Source organism: Triticum dicoccoides, chromosome 1A (genome assembly GCF_002162155.2).
Source record: "Triticum dicoccoides isolate Atlit2015 ecotype Zavitan chromosome 1A, WEW_v2.0, whole genome shotgun sequence".
NCBI classification, from domain to species: domain Eukaryota; kingdom Viridiplantae; phylum Streptophyta; class Magnoliopsida; order Poales; family Poaceae; genus Triticum; species Triticum dicoccoides.
Genome location: NC_041380.1, coordinates 548,859,854 through 548,875,454, shown reverse-complemented (window position 1 = coordinate 548,875,454; position 15,601 = coordinate 548,859,854). Strand labels below are relative to the sequence as shown.

At 44.0% G+C, this 15,601-nt stretch overlaps 1 protein-coding gene and 3 long non-coding RNA genes across 6 annotated transcripts; 2 read left to right on the top strand and 2 right to left on the bottom strand.

The window, feature by feature from the left end:
- The first annotated feature begins 12 nt into the window (after positions 1-12).
- On the top strand, positions 13-2,668 carry LOC119325518. 2 transcript variants are annotated; one of them, XR_005157593.1, is made up of 7 exons: positions 13-306; positions 443-502; positions 965-1,045; positions 1,141-1,275; positions 1,934-2,025; positions 2,191-2,469; positions 2,564-2,668. It is a non-coding gene; the product is annotated as an uncharacterized LOC119325518 (long non-coding RNA). The 2 variants fall into 2 exon arrangements; XR_005157576.1 differs by having other exon boundaries at positions 1,934-2,469.
- A 3,353-nt stretch (positions 2,669-6,021) lies between these two features.
- On the top strand, positions 6,022-6,746 carry LOC119325456. The gene is made up of 3 exons (XR_005157553.1): positions 6,022-6,173; positions 6,243-6,374; positions 6,445-6,746. It is a non-coding gene; the product is annotated as an uncharacterized LOC119325456 (long non-coding RNA).
- A 1,646-nt stretch (positions 6,747-8,392) lies between these two features.
- Positions 8,393-10,316, bottom strand: LOC119325359. 2 transcript variants are annotated; one of them, XR_005157515.1, is made up of 4 exons: positions 10,073-10,316; positions 9,437-9,998; positions 8,915-8,974; positions 8,393-8,771 (listed from the first exon to the last, which is right to left on the bottom strand). It is a non-coding gene; the product is annotated as an uncharacterized LOC119325359 (long non-coding RNA). The 2 variants fall into 2 exon arrangements; XR_005157498.1 differs by having other exon boundaries at positions 9,437-10,316.
- Positions 10,317-11,552: 1,236 nt separating this feature from the next.
- LOC119325276 (xylanase inhibitor protein 1-like) lies at positions 11,553-12,443 on the bottom strand. Its single transcript, XM_037599050.1, has one exon. It carries the CDS (start codon positions 12,441-12,443, stop codon positions 11,553-11,555), a length of 891 nt encoding a protein of 296 aa, XP_037454947.1.
- Positions 12,444-15,601: the final 3,158 nt, after the last annotated feature.

The following is a 15,601-nucleotide window of genomic DNA, read 5'->3' as shown; positions in this document are numbered from 1 at the left end:
CAAGGAGCAGCTGCTGCTCCAACCTTGCACCGCCGACCTCACACCGGCCCAAGCAGGGGTGGCGCGCCTCATCCTCATCTTCCTCTCAGCGCGGATAGAGATGGCGGCGGCTGGATCTGGCTAAGTGGCCAGTGAGGATGACGACTTCACCCCCGCCCCCAGTCAAAGTCAACCGACCACTTCCATCGGGCGTCGCCATGTTCTTCCTCACGCGTCGCCGACCGGCGGCGAGAAAGAGGACATCGTGAGGCTCGAGGAGGTTGCCATCACCACCGGCGAAGAGGACGAGGACCTCCTACTTGATATGTAAGCCGTCGTTACTTCTGTTGACCTGACCCGATCGGATCCTGCTCGTCAGTATCCGTATGTTTTCATGCATGGATTTCACTTTAGTTCATAAAAAAGTGATGTAGTACTAAATTTTAATTTCAACATATATCAGGACAACTCAGCCGTGAACTTTAAAAGAGCAAACAAGGTTCTGGTATTGGAGTCTGAGCTGGTAATTTCTGATTATCTTCACTTGAATGTGTAAAGTTTTGTTTAATCCATTTTCCTTTTGTTACTTGTGTTTGCACGTCTCTCAACCTCACAAACATTTGACACCTGAAGCCTTTCTATGTAGGTGGGAAAGTGATTCAAGAAATTTATATAGCGTTACCTGAATGCACAAGAGTTGCTGCTGGAACTCCATTAGTACAGTTACAGGACTTCTTAATATGCCATGCTAATTCAATTTAACACATGACACACTGACCAGCCATAATATTTAATTAGATAATGTGTTGTGCAATGTTTGGCATTCTTGTCTGCAGTTCATGGCAATAATTTCAGTACTTGAGATTCCATAATCCATAGTAGTCTTTTGGTCTGCTTAGTTGTCAATTATACAGTTGGAAAAAACAATTGCATATTTATTACTCTTCCCAGGTGTGTCCAGAGATCTAATGCTTCGACACTACAGATGTCTCTGCTAAATGGTTTGTTCGATCGCATGGGATGTGCTAATGGAGATGGTGAGGAAGACAAGTAGAGATGTGTGATGGTAAGGGGTTAACTAAATTAATCATGCAACATTTGTTTGCTATGTGATCTGGGAATTATATCTTACAGATTGCCTTTCGTCTCCCTTTTGATTAGTACTCTTGTCATCTACATGGATAGATTCTTCTGTCCTAAATCACGTGGAAGGTTGCGATCACTGTATGGGCACCTACATTGCTCCTTCTCCTTGACTATATGAGATTTATACCCGTTGCTCAAGTATGTCATGAGGTGATTTACTATCTTCAATGGTTCCCAATTACTAGGAATGGTAATTTTTTGAATGTATGTTGTTGTGCTCTCATAACTGGGATCATCCATATGATGCTCATGTTGATCTCGTAGTGTAGTCTAGGTTTATGTATTTGGTAAATATTATTTTCCCATGAATTTTCTGTACTACATAAGAAAGGTTAGTTTGCAATACGAGGCCATTTGCTATTTTAAGGGGATCTCTGTACTGGATAAGCAAATTATGTAGGTACCATTTTTGTATAGCCATTTCTTCCTTTTGACTATTTTGTTTAGACTTTGGACTTCCAAATTAGATCTATGGTCTACAATGTTAAGTTCAGAAGCAAGTTCTGTACTGTCATTTTTTCTGTAGATCTCTCTTGTCTCGTATATTGGAGTGGGGAAACTTTGCAATCACTCATGGATAGATGAAGCTGTCAAGCACTTGTGCTTTTGCTTTTGTGATTCCATTTACTTCTTCTTAACAACACACTTCTACAGTGTTTTGTGATATAAACATTTAGAAAACTAGGCGTGATGTGTTGTGAACTCATGACTGCTAGCCTTTTTTTTGTTTTTTTGTTTTCCATTTTGGGTACATAAAAAGTCAATAGTTTTTAGCACAAGGTTTATTTTATTTTATTTTATTTACCAGGTTAACAAAGGACTTGAGTATACATTAAAGTATAAGCACCATGATTTATTCAGATGTTTGACACTTGACAGTATCCGAGATGCCGCAACAAGGTCTGGTGTAGTGTTTTACAATGTTGTCATTTCTTCACTTTGCAAAAAATGGGAAACTGATCGTGCCATTGATTTATTTCGCCCACATGGTGTTGATTATTTCATAATTCATCATTTTTATTAACTTATTCATGTGAAGTGTAATCTTGAAAGTTGCATTTGCAGACTATACCATCTGAAATGTCGTTTATTAATAACTGCTGGAGTGTATATCCTTCGTTAGAGTGAGTACGAAAAACTGAACCAAAAAGGGAATGTAATGTTGTCAGCGAGGATGGGATTCTTATGCCTCAGGTTTCCCTTTGTATCACTGAGACTTGAGAGTAGATTGTAGGGTAATACATTCTACATGCATGTGTGTTGTAGTTGTAGCAAGTTAGACAAGGTACCCCCCTAATGCCGAGAGTATGGAGCTGACGAAGGCTATCAACAACAAGCTTCAGGGTGCGTGCACGCAGATGAATTTCTCGTTTTTGGAATAGCCATATTGAATAAGTAGTCTAACTGACTTCCTTGTTGTTTGTTTATCAATATGCAGAGGAGAATGGTCTAACCTATAGCCCAGATCAGGTGCTAGCGTCCAATGGAGCTAAGCAGTGCATTGCACAAGCTATGCTTGCTCTTTTCTCACGTGCTGATGTGGTAAAGTTATCATCCTTGTGCATTGATTTTTTTTGAACAAATACTTTTCATACTAGCTTAGACAATACGATGAAAATAGCAGCACCAAGTGGTTATCATGTACTCCTTTTGTTGTCCCCAGTTCTTAAAAGTTAGCAGATTGCTTCTAAATGTATTGTAGCACATTTGATTAACTTCTTGAGTATCATAAACAAATGTGATGATGCAGGTCTACAAACAGTTCTGAACATAAGCACTAGAAAATATTTTTGCTGCGATGACCATATAAGCAAATAATGTGTATCTCCATTGCTCATGTTTGATATTCATTCCTAATAGTATGCTTGTGTTATTGCTTGGTACATATTGTAGTTTTAGTTATTTGTTTAATATTTTTGAATCATTGACCCGCCTTTCTCATCTTTCTACCTAGAGTATGGTGATGTACAAAGCTCTTGATATATGTAGTGTGGTTGATTACGAAATGTACCAAAAAGTGGGTGCAACTTATATTAAGTTATACTCACGAGTCTTGATGTTGATTGAATTGAAACTTTGAAATGATTATAATTGAGATTTGAAAATGTTACCCAAACCTCTAAGGGTAGTTGCATCCTGATGCTTTACATCCTCTGGATGTCTTTTTCTTGAATTTATGGTACCTGCACAAACACATCCTTTACCCTTTTATTTCCAGTTATGACAACAACGCAGGCTATTTTGGGGAATTTGATTATTTGCCATCACTTATTTTGTAGTTTGATGATTTGCCCTCCGTTACTTTGTAATTGATCCCATGACACCTTTTACCTGGCACTTTGCTAATTTGCCCTCTGGCAAGTGGGTCCCACAAACAAAGACCAAAATACCCTTGCCAATCGATTGACCAGAATCGATCCAGTCGCTCGTCGTTCTCATCCCCTTCTCTCGCACAGGAGGTGAGTCTCTCTCTCCCGCTCCCTGGACGGCGGCGGCGGCTACTGGACTCGACGATGGCGGCTACTGGACCCCCGGCCAGGAGGTGAGTCTCTCTCTCCCGCTCCCGCCCTCTCCCTGGGCACATAGGGTTAGGGTGACTAGTCGCCGCCACCGCCCCTCGCGTTTTGCTCCGCCGCCCTTCGCGTTTTGGTCCGCTGCCGGCAACCACCTGCCTGTGCGCCGCCGCTCCGGCCACCGCTTGCCCATGCGTCCCTATCGCCCGTGTGCCCGTGCGCGCCGCCACTGCTGCTGCACTTGGCCGTGCGTGGTCAGTTGCTGGATTTGTCTCAAAATCATATCTGTAGATTTGTCTCAAAAATTATTTCCTGGTTGTATAGAAAATAGTGGTCAGTTGCTGGAACCCAAATGGGATAGAAGGAACCCCAGATTAATGGACGTTTCTTGCTTGTTGTTGGAGATCTCATGATTTCTTGCTTGCTGCTGGAGCCTCATGATTGTTTGCTTGCTTGTTGTTGCAGACCACATCATTGAGATGAGTTAGGTATTGGAGATGGCTGAACCGAAGACGGGTGAGCACGTTGTTGCAGATGGCTTCGACTTTCCTCTTTTGTTTGTTCCGGAGCTGAGGTGAGAAAGCAAAGTAGCTTCTTTTTGGTGCTCATCTGAATGCACGTTAGCGAATAGACTCTAACTCCATCGTATATTGTTCGTTATTGGTCATTGTCGAGTAGGCCGCCTCCGCCGCCGTTGGTGTTCACATTAACTATTAGAGTAGCTCGTTATGTCTACAAGCTTGATGATGGAAGCGAGCAAGTTGTTGACAAGCATGATGTTGTGTTTGATTTCAACATTTCTGGTATGTCATGGGTTAGCTTCAATGAAGCTGTGGCAGAACATATCAAAATGGGGATAGGCCAGGAGATACATATGGCACTACAATTGAGTATCATACGGTGTGGAAAGGCAAAGATATAGCACAAAAAGAGATTTATGGTAGCATGAGGCAAAGTTTTCAATATTTGTTTAACTTCAAAGCGGAAGTTGAGAAGAGATCCCCAGGAAGCATTGTAGAGGTGGATATGAAGATGGTTAACGGTATAGTTCGCTTTAACCGATTCTTTATGGCTCTTAAACCTTGCATTGATGGCTTTAAAGTTGGTTGTAGACCATATCTTAGTATAGACTCAACTGCACTCACCGGTAAATGGAGATGTCACTTAGCCGCTTGTACAACATTAGATGGGCATAATTGGATGTATCTTGTAGCATTTGCATTCATTGATGGTGAAACCGATGAAAATTGGACATGGTTCATGTCACAACTCAACAAGGCATTAAGTCCTGTTTCCCCTCTAGCTATATGCACAGATGCATGTAAAGGTTTAGAGAATGCAGTCCAAAAAATATTCCCTCATGCAGATCAAAGGGAGTGTTTTAGGCATCTCATGGCTAACTTCTCTAAAAAGTTCCAAGGAGATGTGTTTGGCAGAATGTGGCCAGCTGCTAGGGCATATAGGCCACAAGTTTTTAACTACCACATGAATAAAATCCTAGCAGAAGCACCTGATGTGCATGAATATCTCTCAAGATACCACAACTTAAAATGGATGAGATGCATGTTTGACCCCTCCATTAAATGTGATTACATCAACAATAACCTTGCCGAGTCTTTTAATGGCTGGATTAAAGATTACAAAGATTTGCCACCTGATGAGCTAGCTGACACTCTTAGAGAGCTAGTCATGAAACTTCATGAGAAAAGGAGAAAGATTGGAATGAAACTGAAAGGAAAAATTATTCCAGCCATCATCCAACAAATTCATAATAGGACAAGGGGACTTAAACATTTGAAAGTTGGGAAATATGGAGTTGCAAGTTGTGAGGTGAGGGACACAAGTAAATACAACTTGCGACATGTTGTGAAAACTGACCAAAGCGAGTGCACGTGCTTGGAGTGGCAGCACACAGGGAAGCCTTGTGAGCATGCACTTGCTTTCTTGCTAGATAGAAGGAACCCCAGATGGGAGGATTATGTGCATGACTATTTCTCTCTGGAGAAGTTTCGGGCAACATATGCTGGAGAGATTGAGCCATTGACAGATAGGTCTCAATGGCCACATGTACAATTTCCATTTGACATGGAGGCTCCATTAGACAAGAAAAGAGGGGTTGGAAGGCCTAGAAAGAACAGGTACAAGAGCTTCCTCGAAGGTGGAGATGGTGGTCCTAAAAAGAAGAAAGAGCCAAAACAGCTAGGCAGCAAGAATAGATGCAAAAGATGCCACATTTTAGGCCATAGGCAGTCCACGTGTCCGTTGAATGGACCAAAGCCAAGGTACATGTAAATGATCAATGTAATCATCACTTGTAATGATCAATGTTTACTTCATCACTTATTTTACTGTGTACTAACTTGTTTACGTGTAGGAAAAGAAAGAAGAGAGCAACAAGGTATCCAGCTGATGATGATGCCTCGGCACCAGAACCTGAAGTGGCAGCCCCACAACTTGAAGTTGTTGTGACTCCCAATAGGGACATGATCACTATGCCACTTAGTCTTCAAGGCAGTCCAATCCAGTGACAAGAAGGTAACATACCCACATTCTATAGTAATGTTTAATTTTCCTTGCAATTCTTACATTTCTCAACACAAGCAGGATGTTGGCTACGACGTTGGCTGATGAGGCAACACATGCAGCACCACAACTTGAAGTTGTTGTGACTCCCAATAGGCACATGATCACTATGCCACCGAATCTTCAAGGCAGTCCCAATCCCGTGACTAGAAGGTAAACACATCAACTGTTCTTTGTAATGTTAATTTTTCCTTCCTAATCTTATATTTCTCAACACATGCAGGATGTTGGCTATGGCATTGGCTGATGAGGCATGGCAGCAACCTACCCCAACTGTGAAGGACACCACGATGGCATATGACATGGCCTCAACCTCGAAAGCTAGGAAGTTGACCCCGAAGAGAAGGAAGATCTAGTGTTGTGCATCATCTTCTATGTTCTCTATGCTTTTGGTTGTAATATGTCAGACTTGGCACGCATTACTTTGTGTGCAACATGGCACCAATTATTGCCTTATGTTTTTGGTTGTAATATGCCAGACTTGGCAGCCCCTACTAATTTGTGCAACATCACAGCCTTATGTTAGATGATGTATGAAAATGGATGATGTATGGACATGTGAAATGTATTGTGTTCAAATTGTGTGCTGGTACATGCATATGTTCATCTGAAAAGATATGTTATATTTTGGATCATATGTGCATAAATTGTGTGAGAAGTTAGAAAAAACAACCAAAATGCTGTCCAAATTAGGCCAAAATGATGCCCAAATTTTGAACTTTTTTTTAACAACCCAGAAAAAATTGAAATAATTTCAAAAAAACAACCACATATGTGTGACTATTGTGGGAAAATTTGAACTTATTTGGATCAAAGGTTCAACGTTTCCATGCATTTCAAGTTTGAGATCAGCTTGTTTGACCATCTGCCAATGCTTGCATCAGAAGAGACAATGAAGAGGAGCAGCACGAACTAGTCCTTCGAGCAGTAGCAGCAGCACATTCAGAATGGGAGCAGCGGCGGCTGACAAGAGCAGCTCGCCGTGAGCAGCTGGGAGAGACGAGGAGATGCAAGGGGAGCAAGAGGGAGAGGTGGTAGCGGGGCAGCAGGGGCCTCCGGGGAGCAGCAGGCCGACGGCAGCGGTGGCGTTGTGTGTTAGGAGTGAGCAACAGCTAGAGTTCAGACTGTGTGATTTAGTCAAACAGGTAAAAGGGCAAAAGTGTCCTCTGTTTTGTGCACTTAAGTTGTTTCTCCTTTGCAAAGATTATTTTTGTGTACACAAGTGGCAAAAGAACAAAGTGCAAACTAAGGAGTGGCACCTGATCAATTTCAATGTAATATGTGGCAAAATATCAAAGACCAAAGTAAACGGTGGCAAATAATCAAATCGCCCGGCTATTTTGGCACAAATCGCGCCAAGACGAAGCGCTGTGACTCGTGTTGATCTCGCGGTCGGCGCCGGAGGAGATGCACCGCCGGGCGCCGCCGCCTTGGCTGGCGACCCTGGTGGCGTAGCTCCTCCCCAGGCTGAGACCAGCCCGCAGCGCAGGGAGCGCCATTGACTCGGTCGATCGATGGAGGTGCCAAGGTGATGCTTGCTAGTTCGACTTTACGATCCCGCTCGGTCGATTTAGTTTGTGCGTCATGCGTCTCCGTTGTACGTTGAACCCAACCTCGGACCAATTTTATATCCGCGTGAGGCCGCCGGGCCGGCTACGATCCGATCCGAGATGAAGTTGTTTTCCTTCCTGCTCTCGGGTTGTAGGTTCTTTAGGAAAAGTTTTTTATAGCCACGCCGGTCGACCGTGTGAGGATTCCGACCGTTGGGTCGCCTCGGGGGCACGGCCTCCCTCCCAAGCGATCACTCTCTCTCCTTTTATTCTTTCACTAGATTATTGATGGCGCGCGTTGCCGCGCCCGTCTATTTTGATGGCAAATATTAGAGATTGAACTTTATGTGTGGATACATTTATTTTGAAGTTAAATTGACTTTAAGTGGAATATACATTTGTTGTTAATCCATCTATTTTGTTTATTAAAGTGATTTTTAGGTTAATACACCATTGCTAGTTTTATAGTCATCAAATAATGGACGTTGTCCATCCATGGTGGCAGTGGTGTATCAAAGGGAATGACATTAGGCTATTAGAAGAACAGACATAGTATAATCATGCACAACTAGTAGTAAAGATTTAGTTACATAGATAGCCATCATCCACATGGAAGAGCGGAAAATTATCGTGCTATTGTAGCAGTAGTTGTCTTTTAGCAGTAGATAAGTATATGAAATATGAATTTCACATACTAAGTGAACATATCAAATAATAAATACATACTTTCTGTGTGCAGCTTGTATAACAAGGGGCAAATGCGTAAGAACATCCATTTGAGAAAAGGACATGCAACACAATGCAAGCTTAGATAATCATGGTATAGCTTGTTGTCTTAGGACACAGATTATGAATATCGTAGATGGTCCGGTACATATGTATGCATAGATGGGATTCTAAATATATAAGGATAGCTTCCTTGACCTTCAGGTCTACTTTAGCCATCAATTTGTTTACACATATTTTTTGAACATTGTAGGACTGGAATGACTCAAGGGGCCTGCAAAAGCAGAGTGAGCATTACATATATACTAACAGTTAATAAAAAGATGAACAATTAAAGAAATGATTATTCTGTTTTACAAATTGGTAAATATGCTAGTAATGCCAATTATTTAAATTAAATAAAAGAGACAGCCATACCAGTGAGATTATAATTGTTGCATGTAGGTAGTTTGCCTTCTCTTGAGAAGTGGTCATGTGCTGTTGTAAAATAAGTTAGTCTTATTCATACATTAAATCTCAACCAATGGGCAAAGCAAACTTCCAAGTCCCTAGGTTCACCATCAATCAGGTTCTCCCTCAAAGAATGAGACTTCCTCAAAATATGAAATGACATTGACGAATCAAGCATCAAACCGGTATAGCAGAATGTATCACAATGCATATATCACATCATGATAAACTTGTTAACTCAATCAGATCTATCTCTTGACAATTTGTGACATGTTTAGTATTATAGCAGCACGTCAACTTTTTACAGAAAAGCTGCCTCTAAACAGCAAAATGTTCTAAGTCTAAAATAACTTTAGACAACAAAACAAGCAACTGGTTTATGTTGAAGTTCAGTTAGCATTTGGACGAAGCGCATGACGAAATAGACTATGTTGGATTATATTTGCATGAAGAGATGAGGTGTGTCAGTCCTGCGAGTGAACTAATTACCTGATCAGCAGCCATGGCAAATTGTGCATTGAAGAATTCACCAAGCAAAATATGAGAACCAGCCTCCATGATCTGTCTGAATCAAATAGTTGACCAGATCCAGGATTGACAAACCCCTGTACAAACTGAGTTTAGAAAGACATTAGCAGAAAAGAATTGCTGAGTGGAAAGGGAATTGTAGGGGAAAGAGAAAAATAAAGATAGTGGGCAATACAACCGTGAACCATAGCTGCTATAGTCAGAGAAGGACGGAAAGTTACATATTCAGGCGCATGAAGTCAAGCAGCTGCAGGCCAGGAAAATAACAATGTATATCTCCACTAAACGATGCAGGTGAACGGCAGCGCACATCAGTTGTCGTTAACACTTCCAAGAACTGATGATTCATCGCCTCTTTCAACCTGGCAGATGAGATTCAGTCGTCGGCTTCACCGAATAGCCATAGGGCTGCTTCGGTTCTCCCACGAAATCCAAGTGTCACGGCCTGCCTCACCCGCATGCCCCGCGACTGAGAAGGCAGTGCACTCAGCGGGGATCAGTCGCCGTGGCCTGCCTCGGCTTGCTGAAAGATGTTGTGCAGCTGGAGTGGAAAGGGTGGGCGAAGAGTGACAGGAAAGGAGGAATATATACACGTACCTGTACTCCTCGGCATCGGAAAGGATCGGCAGCCGCCATGAATGCGCGCTCCATAACTGAAGTGTGATTGCATCTTTAGAGTGTCAGCGGAGCAGTTTCCATCAGATGAGGCGTCACCCACATCGTGCGCCATGGGATCCCCTCGCGCGCGTCGGGCGGATCCCCAATGAAGATCGATCGCGCGCGCATCGATTGGATCCCCTCGCAGCGCCCGCACCGGCCGCATCGCGAGCGTCTCGATGCCCCTCTGTCACCGATCAGATCCTTTTTTTTGAACCTGTCACCCCTCTGTCACCGATCAGGTCCTTTTTGTATCAGGTGCAGGCCGATCCGTCGCTCTGGACCGTACATGCTCGGTTAGTTAAGTGGGCTGGAAACTCCCAAATCGCCTAATCGGCCCAGTTAACCAGAGGGCTTCATTTCGGCCTGCGGAGCAGCAGCCCACAGAACAGCTAGCCCAGGTTTGCCAGATGCGAGACAGATCGTTTTAGCAGGAGATCCGACGGCCAAAAATGTGCAGATCACGTAAACGGACGGCCAGAAACGTGCAGTGCTGAGAGGACTCGCTTTAAATGCGGTTATACTTACTGTCCTTAATTCACAACTCAGACAACTGCATACTGATAGTATTCTCTGCCTGTTACTACTAGCTAATTACTGCAAGATAAGCAAATTCATACGGTGATTGCATACTGCACCAGTACGTAGGAGTCTCAACCCTCAAGCCCATTGGATGGTGTAGGTGCTGTCGCCGGTCCGCTTGTCCTCATAGCGCTCCCAGATCACGACCCCGCCGTAGTTAGCCGCCTTCTGCACCACCGGGATAACAACATGGAGGTTCTTGCTTGGGGTGCACGTAGCCAACCTTCCGCTCCGAAGCCGGCAGGTCGAGGTAGATCTGCGTGCTCGGTTGCGCCGCGGTCCACCTGTCCCACTCCTGCTTCAAGTGTGAGGCGCAGTGGGGGCGTCGTAGAACCTGACGGGTCTGATTAGCTAGGATTGTAAAAAACATATGAAGTGGTGATTCTGGGAGAAGTTGGGAAGGGGGGTGATTCTGGTAGAATCGCCCAAAAAAACTGGCCCGAAGATGCAGTTGAAAAGCCCCGCAGCGAATTCATTTGGAACAGTTATAAATAAAGTGATTGGATAGATAAGTACTACTCGATTAATTACTACTGTAGCTAGTAGTAGTATACTGTATATGTTACTTATCTCTTTACATTAATATAAGACGCTTTTGCAGTTTAAATTTGTGGTTTAAATGGTGTGCCATGTGCCGTGTCAACCGTACTTATTAATCGAGACCTACTACACAGGTCTCACGTTATTCTTACAAGCACATGGCACACCATTTCGAGCACAACTGCACACTGATAATAGCAAACACACCATTACGAACTGACTACTAGAAAAAAAAAAGACAAGCAAAGTAGCAAACACATGCAATTCACACGGTAACGCTGACGCGAGTGAGAGAGGCTCAAGCCCAATTGATGACGAAGCTGCTGAAGCCGGTGCGCTTGTCCTCGTAGCGATCCCAGACCATGATGCCGCCGTAGTTGGCCGCCTTCTGCACCACCGGGATGATATCGTAGTAAAGGTCCAGGGGGTGGACGTAGCCGACCGTCTTCTCCGAAGCCGGCAGGCCGAAGTAGATTTGCGCGCCCGGCTGCTCCGCCGTCCACCTGTCCCACTCCTGCTGCCAGTTAGCGGCGCACTGGGGGTAGTCGAAGAACCTGACGAAGATGCGGGTGAAGAGCCCCGTGGCGAGCGCCCGCCCCACGCGCCTGTCCCCGCACGACGACGTCGCCGTCAGCTGCACCGGCACCCTGCCGCGGTACGGCTTGTTGTAGTCCCATAGCCGCCTGGCCAGCTCGTCGTAGGGGTCCGGGCCAGGCCGCCCGCCGCCGTCGAGGAAGAAGTCGATGCCGTCCACGTAGGCGTCGCCGAACGGGCGGTGGACGCCCTCGCGGGTGCCGAGCATGTAGGCGTTCCAGAGGTAGTCGGCCACGTCGGCCGCCGACTGGGCGGTCGGCAGGGAGTAGTGGCCGCCGAAGCCCCCGATGGAGAGGAAGACGAGGAACTTCTTGGAGTGGCAGTACTTGATGTCGGCGCCGACGGCGGAGACGTCGTGGCCGGAGAGGTCGAGGTGGTACTTGCCGCGGCCGAAGACGTCCAGGAAGGAGATGACGGCGATGGTGTAGGTGCCGGTGTCGCAGGCCTCCCGGAGGGACCCCTCGTCCTTGTTCCGGCCCCAGAACACCACGACGTTGCCGGTCTTTCCCGTGGCCGCGGCCGGGCGCCCCGCGAGGAGGGTTGCGGCGAGAAGGAGGAGTAGGAGGGAGGCTGGCCGACGGCGTGTGAGCGCCATTGGCGGATGGATATGAGTTCTCTTGCTTGTATTGCCTGCTGCTGTGAATAACTACCTCGATTTGTGTCTGATATATATAGGTGAATTGTTGACCTTGTGGAGATTGAGTTGCTAGACGTGGAATGGAATTGAAGAAGGCTACAGTTGACACGGTACTGCCACGAGTAAGTTGTTGAATTCTCAGCTGGATTATTTAGGCTGGATCCTATACTATGTGCCGCGCGCGCGGGAGCTGACTCAAAAGGATTCCATTTTTTTTAAAACAGGACAGACGCAAGCGCTCGTATAAACATGCATACGCTCATTCTTATGAACACACACGCACACCCTATCTCTATGAGCACCTCCAAGAGACTGAGTCGGCATATCATCTTGAGATTTTACGAAGTCACCGTAGGCGCCTCATAGTCGACGGGATGTTTCCTTCCACTAAAAGCGTATCGCCGGAATTTTTAAAATAAATCCAGGATAAATGCGAGCACCAGGATTTGAACTCTGGTGGATTAGGGATACCACTGTCCACCTAACCATCTCAATCAGAGATTGGTTCGCAGGATTCCATTAATTAGGTGACGTGATTACAATCAGCGGCAACGACGCTCGCAATCTCATGTTGTGTGCGTGCCATTTGAGCCACAGTATGACTAGCTACATTTACATCACGCTTGATCTTGATTATTTGAACCCTTCTTTCTTGAGACAAAATTGATCTGATCTTCATAACTCTGGAATAGCTGGGATTGAGTGTTCACTCATAAAGTATTTTAATTTTTGTTGCGAAGGTATGCTCGTGCTTATACTTAGTTTCTCTCGTATATGTGAGAGTAAATTTTGTTGAAACATGTCTGGTCCTACTCAATCTGGCACGACATTTGCAATTAGCGACAGAAAATTGTAGAAACAAACCAATCATAATCCATTAAGGACTTCTTCTACGTTTGCTCGTGCATTGTGTGATTGGTCTGAATCTTGTCCAGATACCGACGAAACTAAACTATTACTACAATTTAGATTTGAGTTTCACTTTCCTAATCTTGAAACAACTGTGACATGGTTGTAAAAAGAAAATATAGATTTTTAGTGCTCCCATCCCATACATACCGAATTTATTTGAAGCAATGTATTGGAACCAATATTATTGACGTTTTACAACTTGAGTAATCTGCAATGGACTAAGAACATTGCTAGGAAACCTTCTTTGGGACTAAAACCCAACCACACCCTACTCTATCGCTTTATAGCCAAGTGTACACTCCATATGTAAGAATCAACCACTGCTGGACTAACCGTTTGCATATTCATCATATTCATCCGCAACTGCATTCGATAGGCTAGCATGGTATATCTTGAACCTTTTCTTGTATTTCAATTTGTTTACGGTGAATCTACAAGCACAACAGGTAGCTTTCTTCTGAATTTGTCGATGTAGGCCTTCGTGGGAGGATATGTTAGTATCGTTCTGTAGTTTTTAAAAATTGACAGAAACATAGGTGCTACTTTACGTACTTGGTCATATGGTATTGCCAATTATTCTCTCGTAAATAATTCGATGTTCTTCACCATGTAGAGCGCACAAGAAGAACTGCAATATTTTATTCTATTAGCAAGATTTCACGTATTAACAATAAAAACAAAAAGAAAAGCTAATCTTGTTGACTGGCATGTCATCTTGTTTTGAAACGGGAACAAGCTTTACTGGCCATTGGGTCAAGTTAATGTCTTTCCATACATTGCTTTGTGGTCTATTGATTCACATAGATGCTCTTAAATGTGCTTCCACCCCACGTATCTGTAAGTTTATGGGATGAGAAGTTGCTTATGATTAATACTTAGGTATGATGTTAAATCTTGTGTTTTAATGAAAGTTGTTAAAATTCTCATGATGTATTTACTTCTTTATGTACTATATAGTGGAAAAGTGAATCAAAAACCTGAATCTTCCTCCTTCTGAGGTTTAGGACCACAATATACACAAGCTTGTTTTTATCACAGTGAGGCCAGCAATGATCCGATTCTAGAGTAGTCAAGGTGGCACGCATCGGAGGCGGCTTTTTCGCATGACACAGCAGAAGGTTTTAAATGAGCCGATTTTTTACGACACCCTCATCAACTGGTCAGGTACTACAACAGTCAACAAGATTGCATGCACCAACAATCAATAAGATTGCACGTACTGAAAGTGGAAGAATTGCCCTGTAACATGGCATGGACAGTTCAAAGGAAGCAACAAGGATGACACCATCATTCTTGAGGCCGTGGCCGACCGGGAGACATAAATTTGGCATGTCTGTTTTGGGATGCCTAGATCTTGCAGTGATTCAACGTGTTGCACTGATCACCTCTTACACAAAGTTAGCTAGTCGGGAACTACCGCCGGTGAACCTCCAAAAAATGGTCGTACATACAACGTTGGGTATTACCTTATGGATGAGATCTATCCGAAGTGCTACTTTCATCAAGCCATTTCAAAACTCTCAAGGTAAGAAATAATTTACTTTTATAATGCTCAACCGGCTGCTAGGAAAGATGTGGAAAGGGCTTTTGGGATTTCATAATCCAATTTGCTATTGTGCGAGGACCGGTTAGGTTTTGGGATCAAGGATATTCTTTGGTACATCACCACAACCTGCACAATATGATCATTGAGAACGAGCGTGGACAAGATTTTGAGTACAATGTCTATGATTTCATGGGATGATCAGTACAGCCGAGTCAGAGGCAAGACCGACTGCGTCGCTTTCTTGAGGTCTACGATGACAGGTGCCGATCCGCACAAAGATCTTCAAAGGGATTTCGTGGAGGAGTGGCAGGCATGGCATGGGCGACAACGGGACTAGTTTTATCACTATGTTTGTTGCATTTGTGTGCTGAACTTTTTTGTATTGTAAGGTAAACTTTGTTGTTGAGCTTGATGAACAACTTATGATGTGGTTTGTAGTTTGTTTTGGACTCATTTGAGATGCGTTTGATATTTCATATATGTACAATATGTATGAATTGTAATGAAAATATACATGCGGCTGTCGTGCGGCTACCCTATTACAGGGCAGCTGTTGGAGACGACACTTTGCCATGTCAAAAAAACACTTTTTGATGCCTTAAATTTTACTCCAAGCTTAAAATGAAACCCTAAGATAAGGCAGCCATTGGAAATGCTC

What these genes read in the sequence shown, in the direction of transcription:
- LOC119325276 (XM_037599050.1), bottom strand. Translation starts at nt 12,443, where the DNA reads ATGGCGCTCACACGCCGTCGGCCAGCCTCCCTCCTACTCCTCCTTCTC.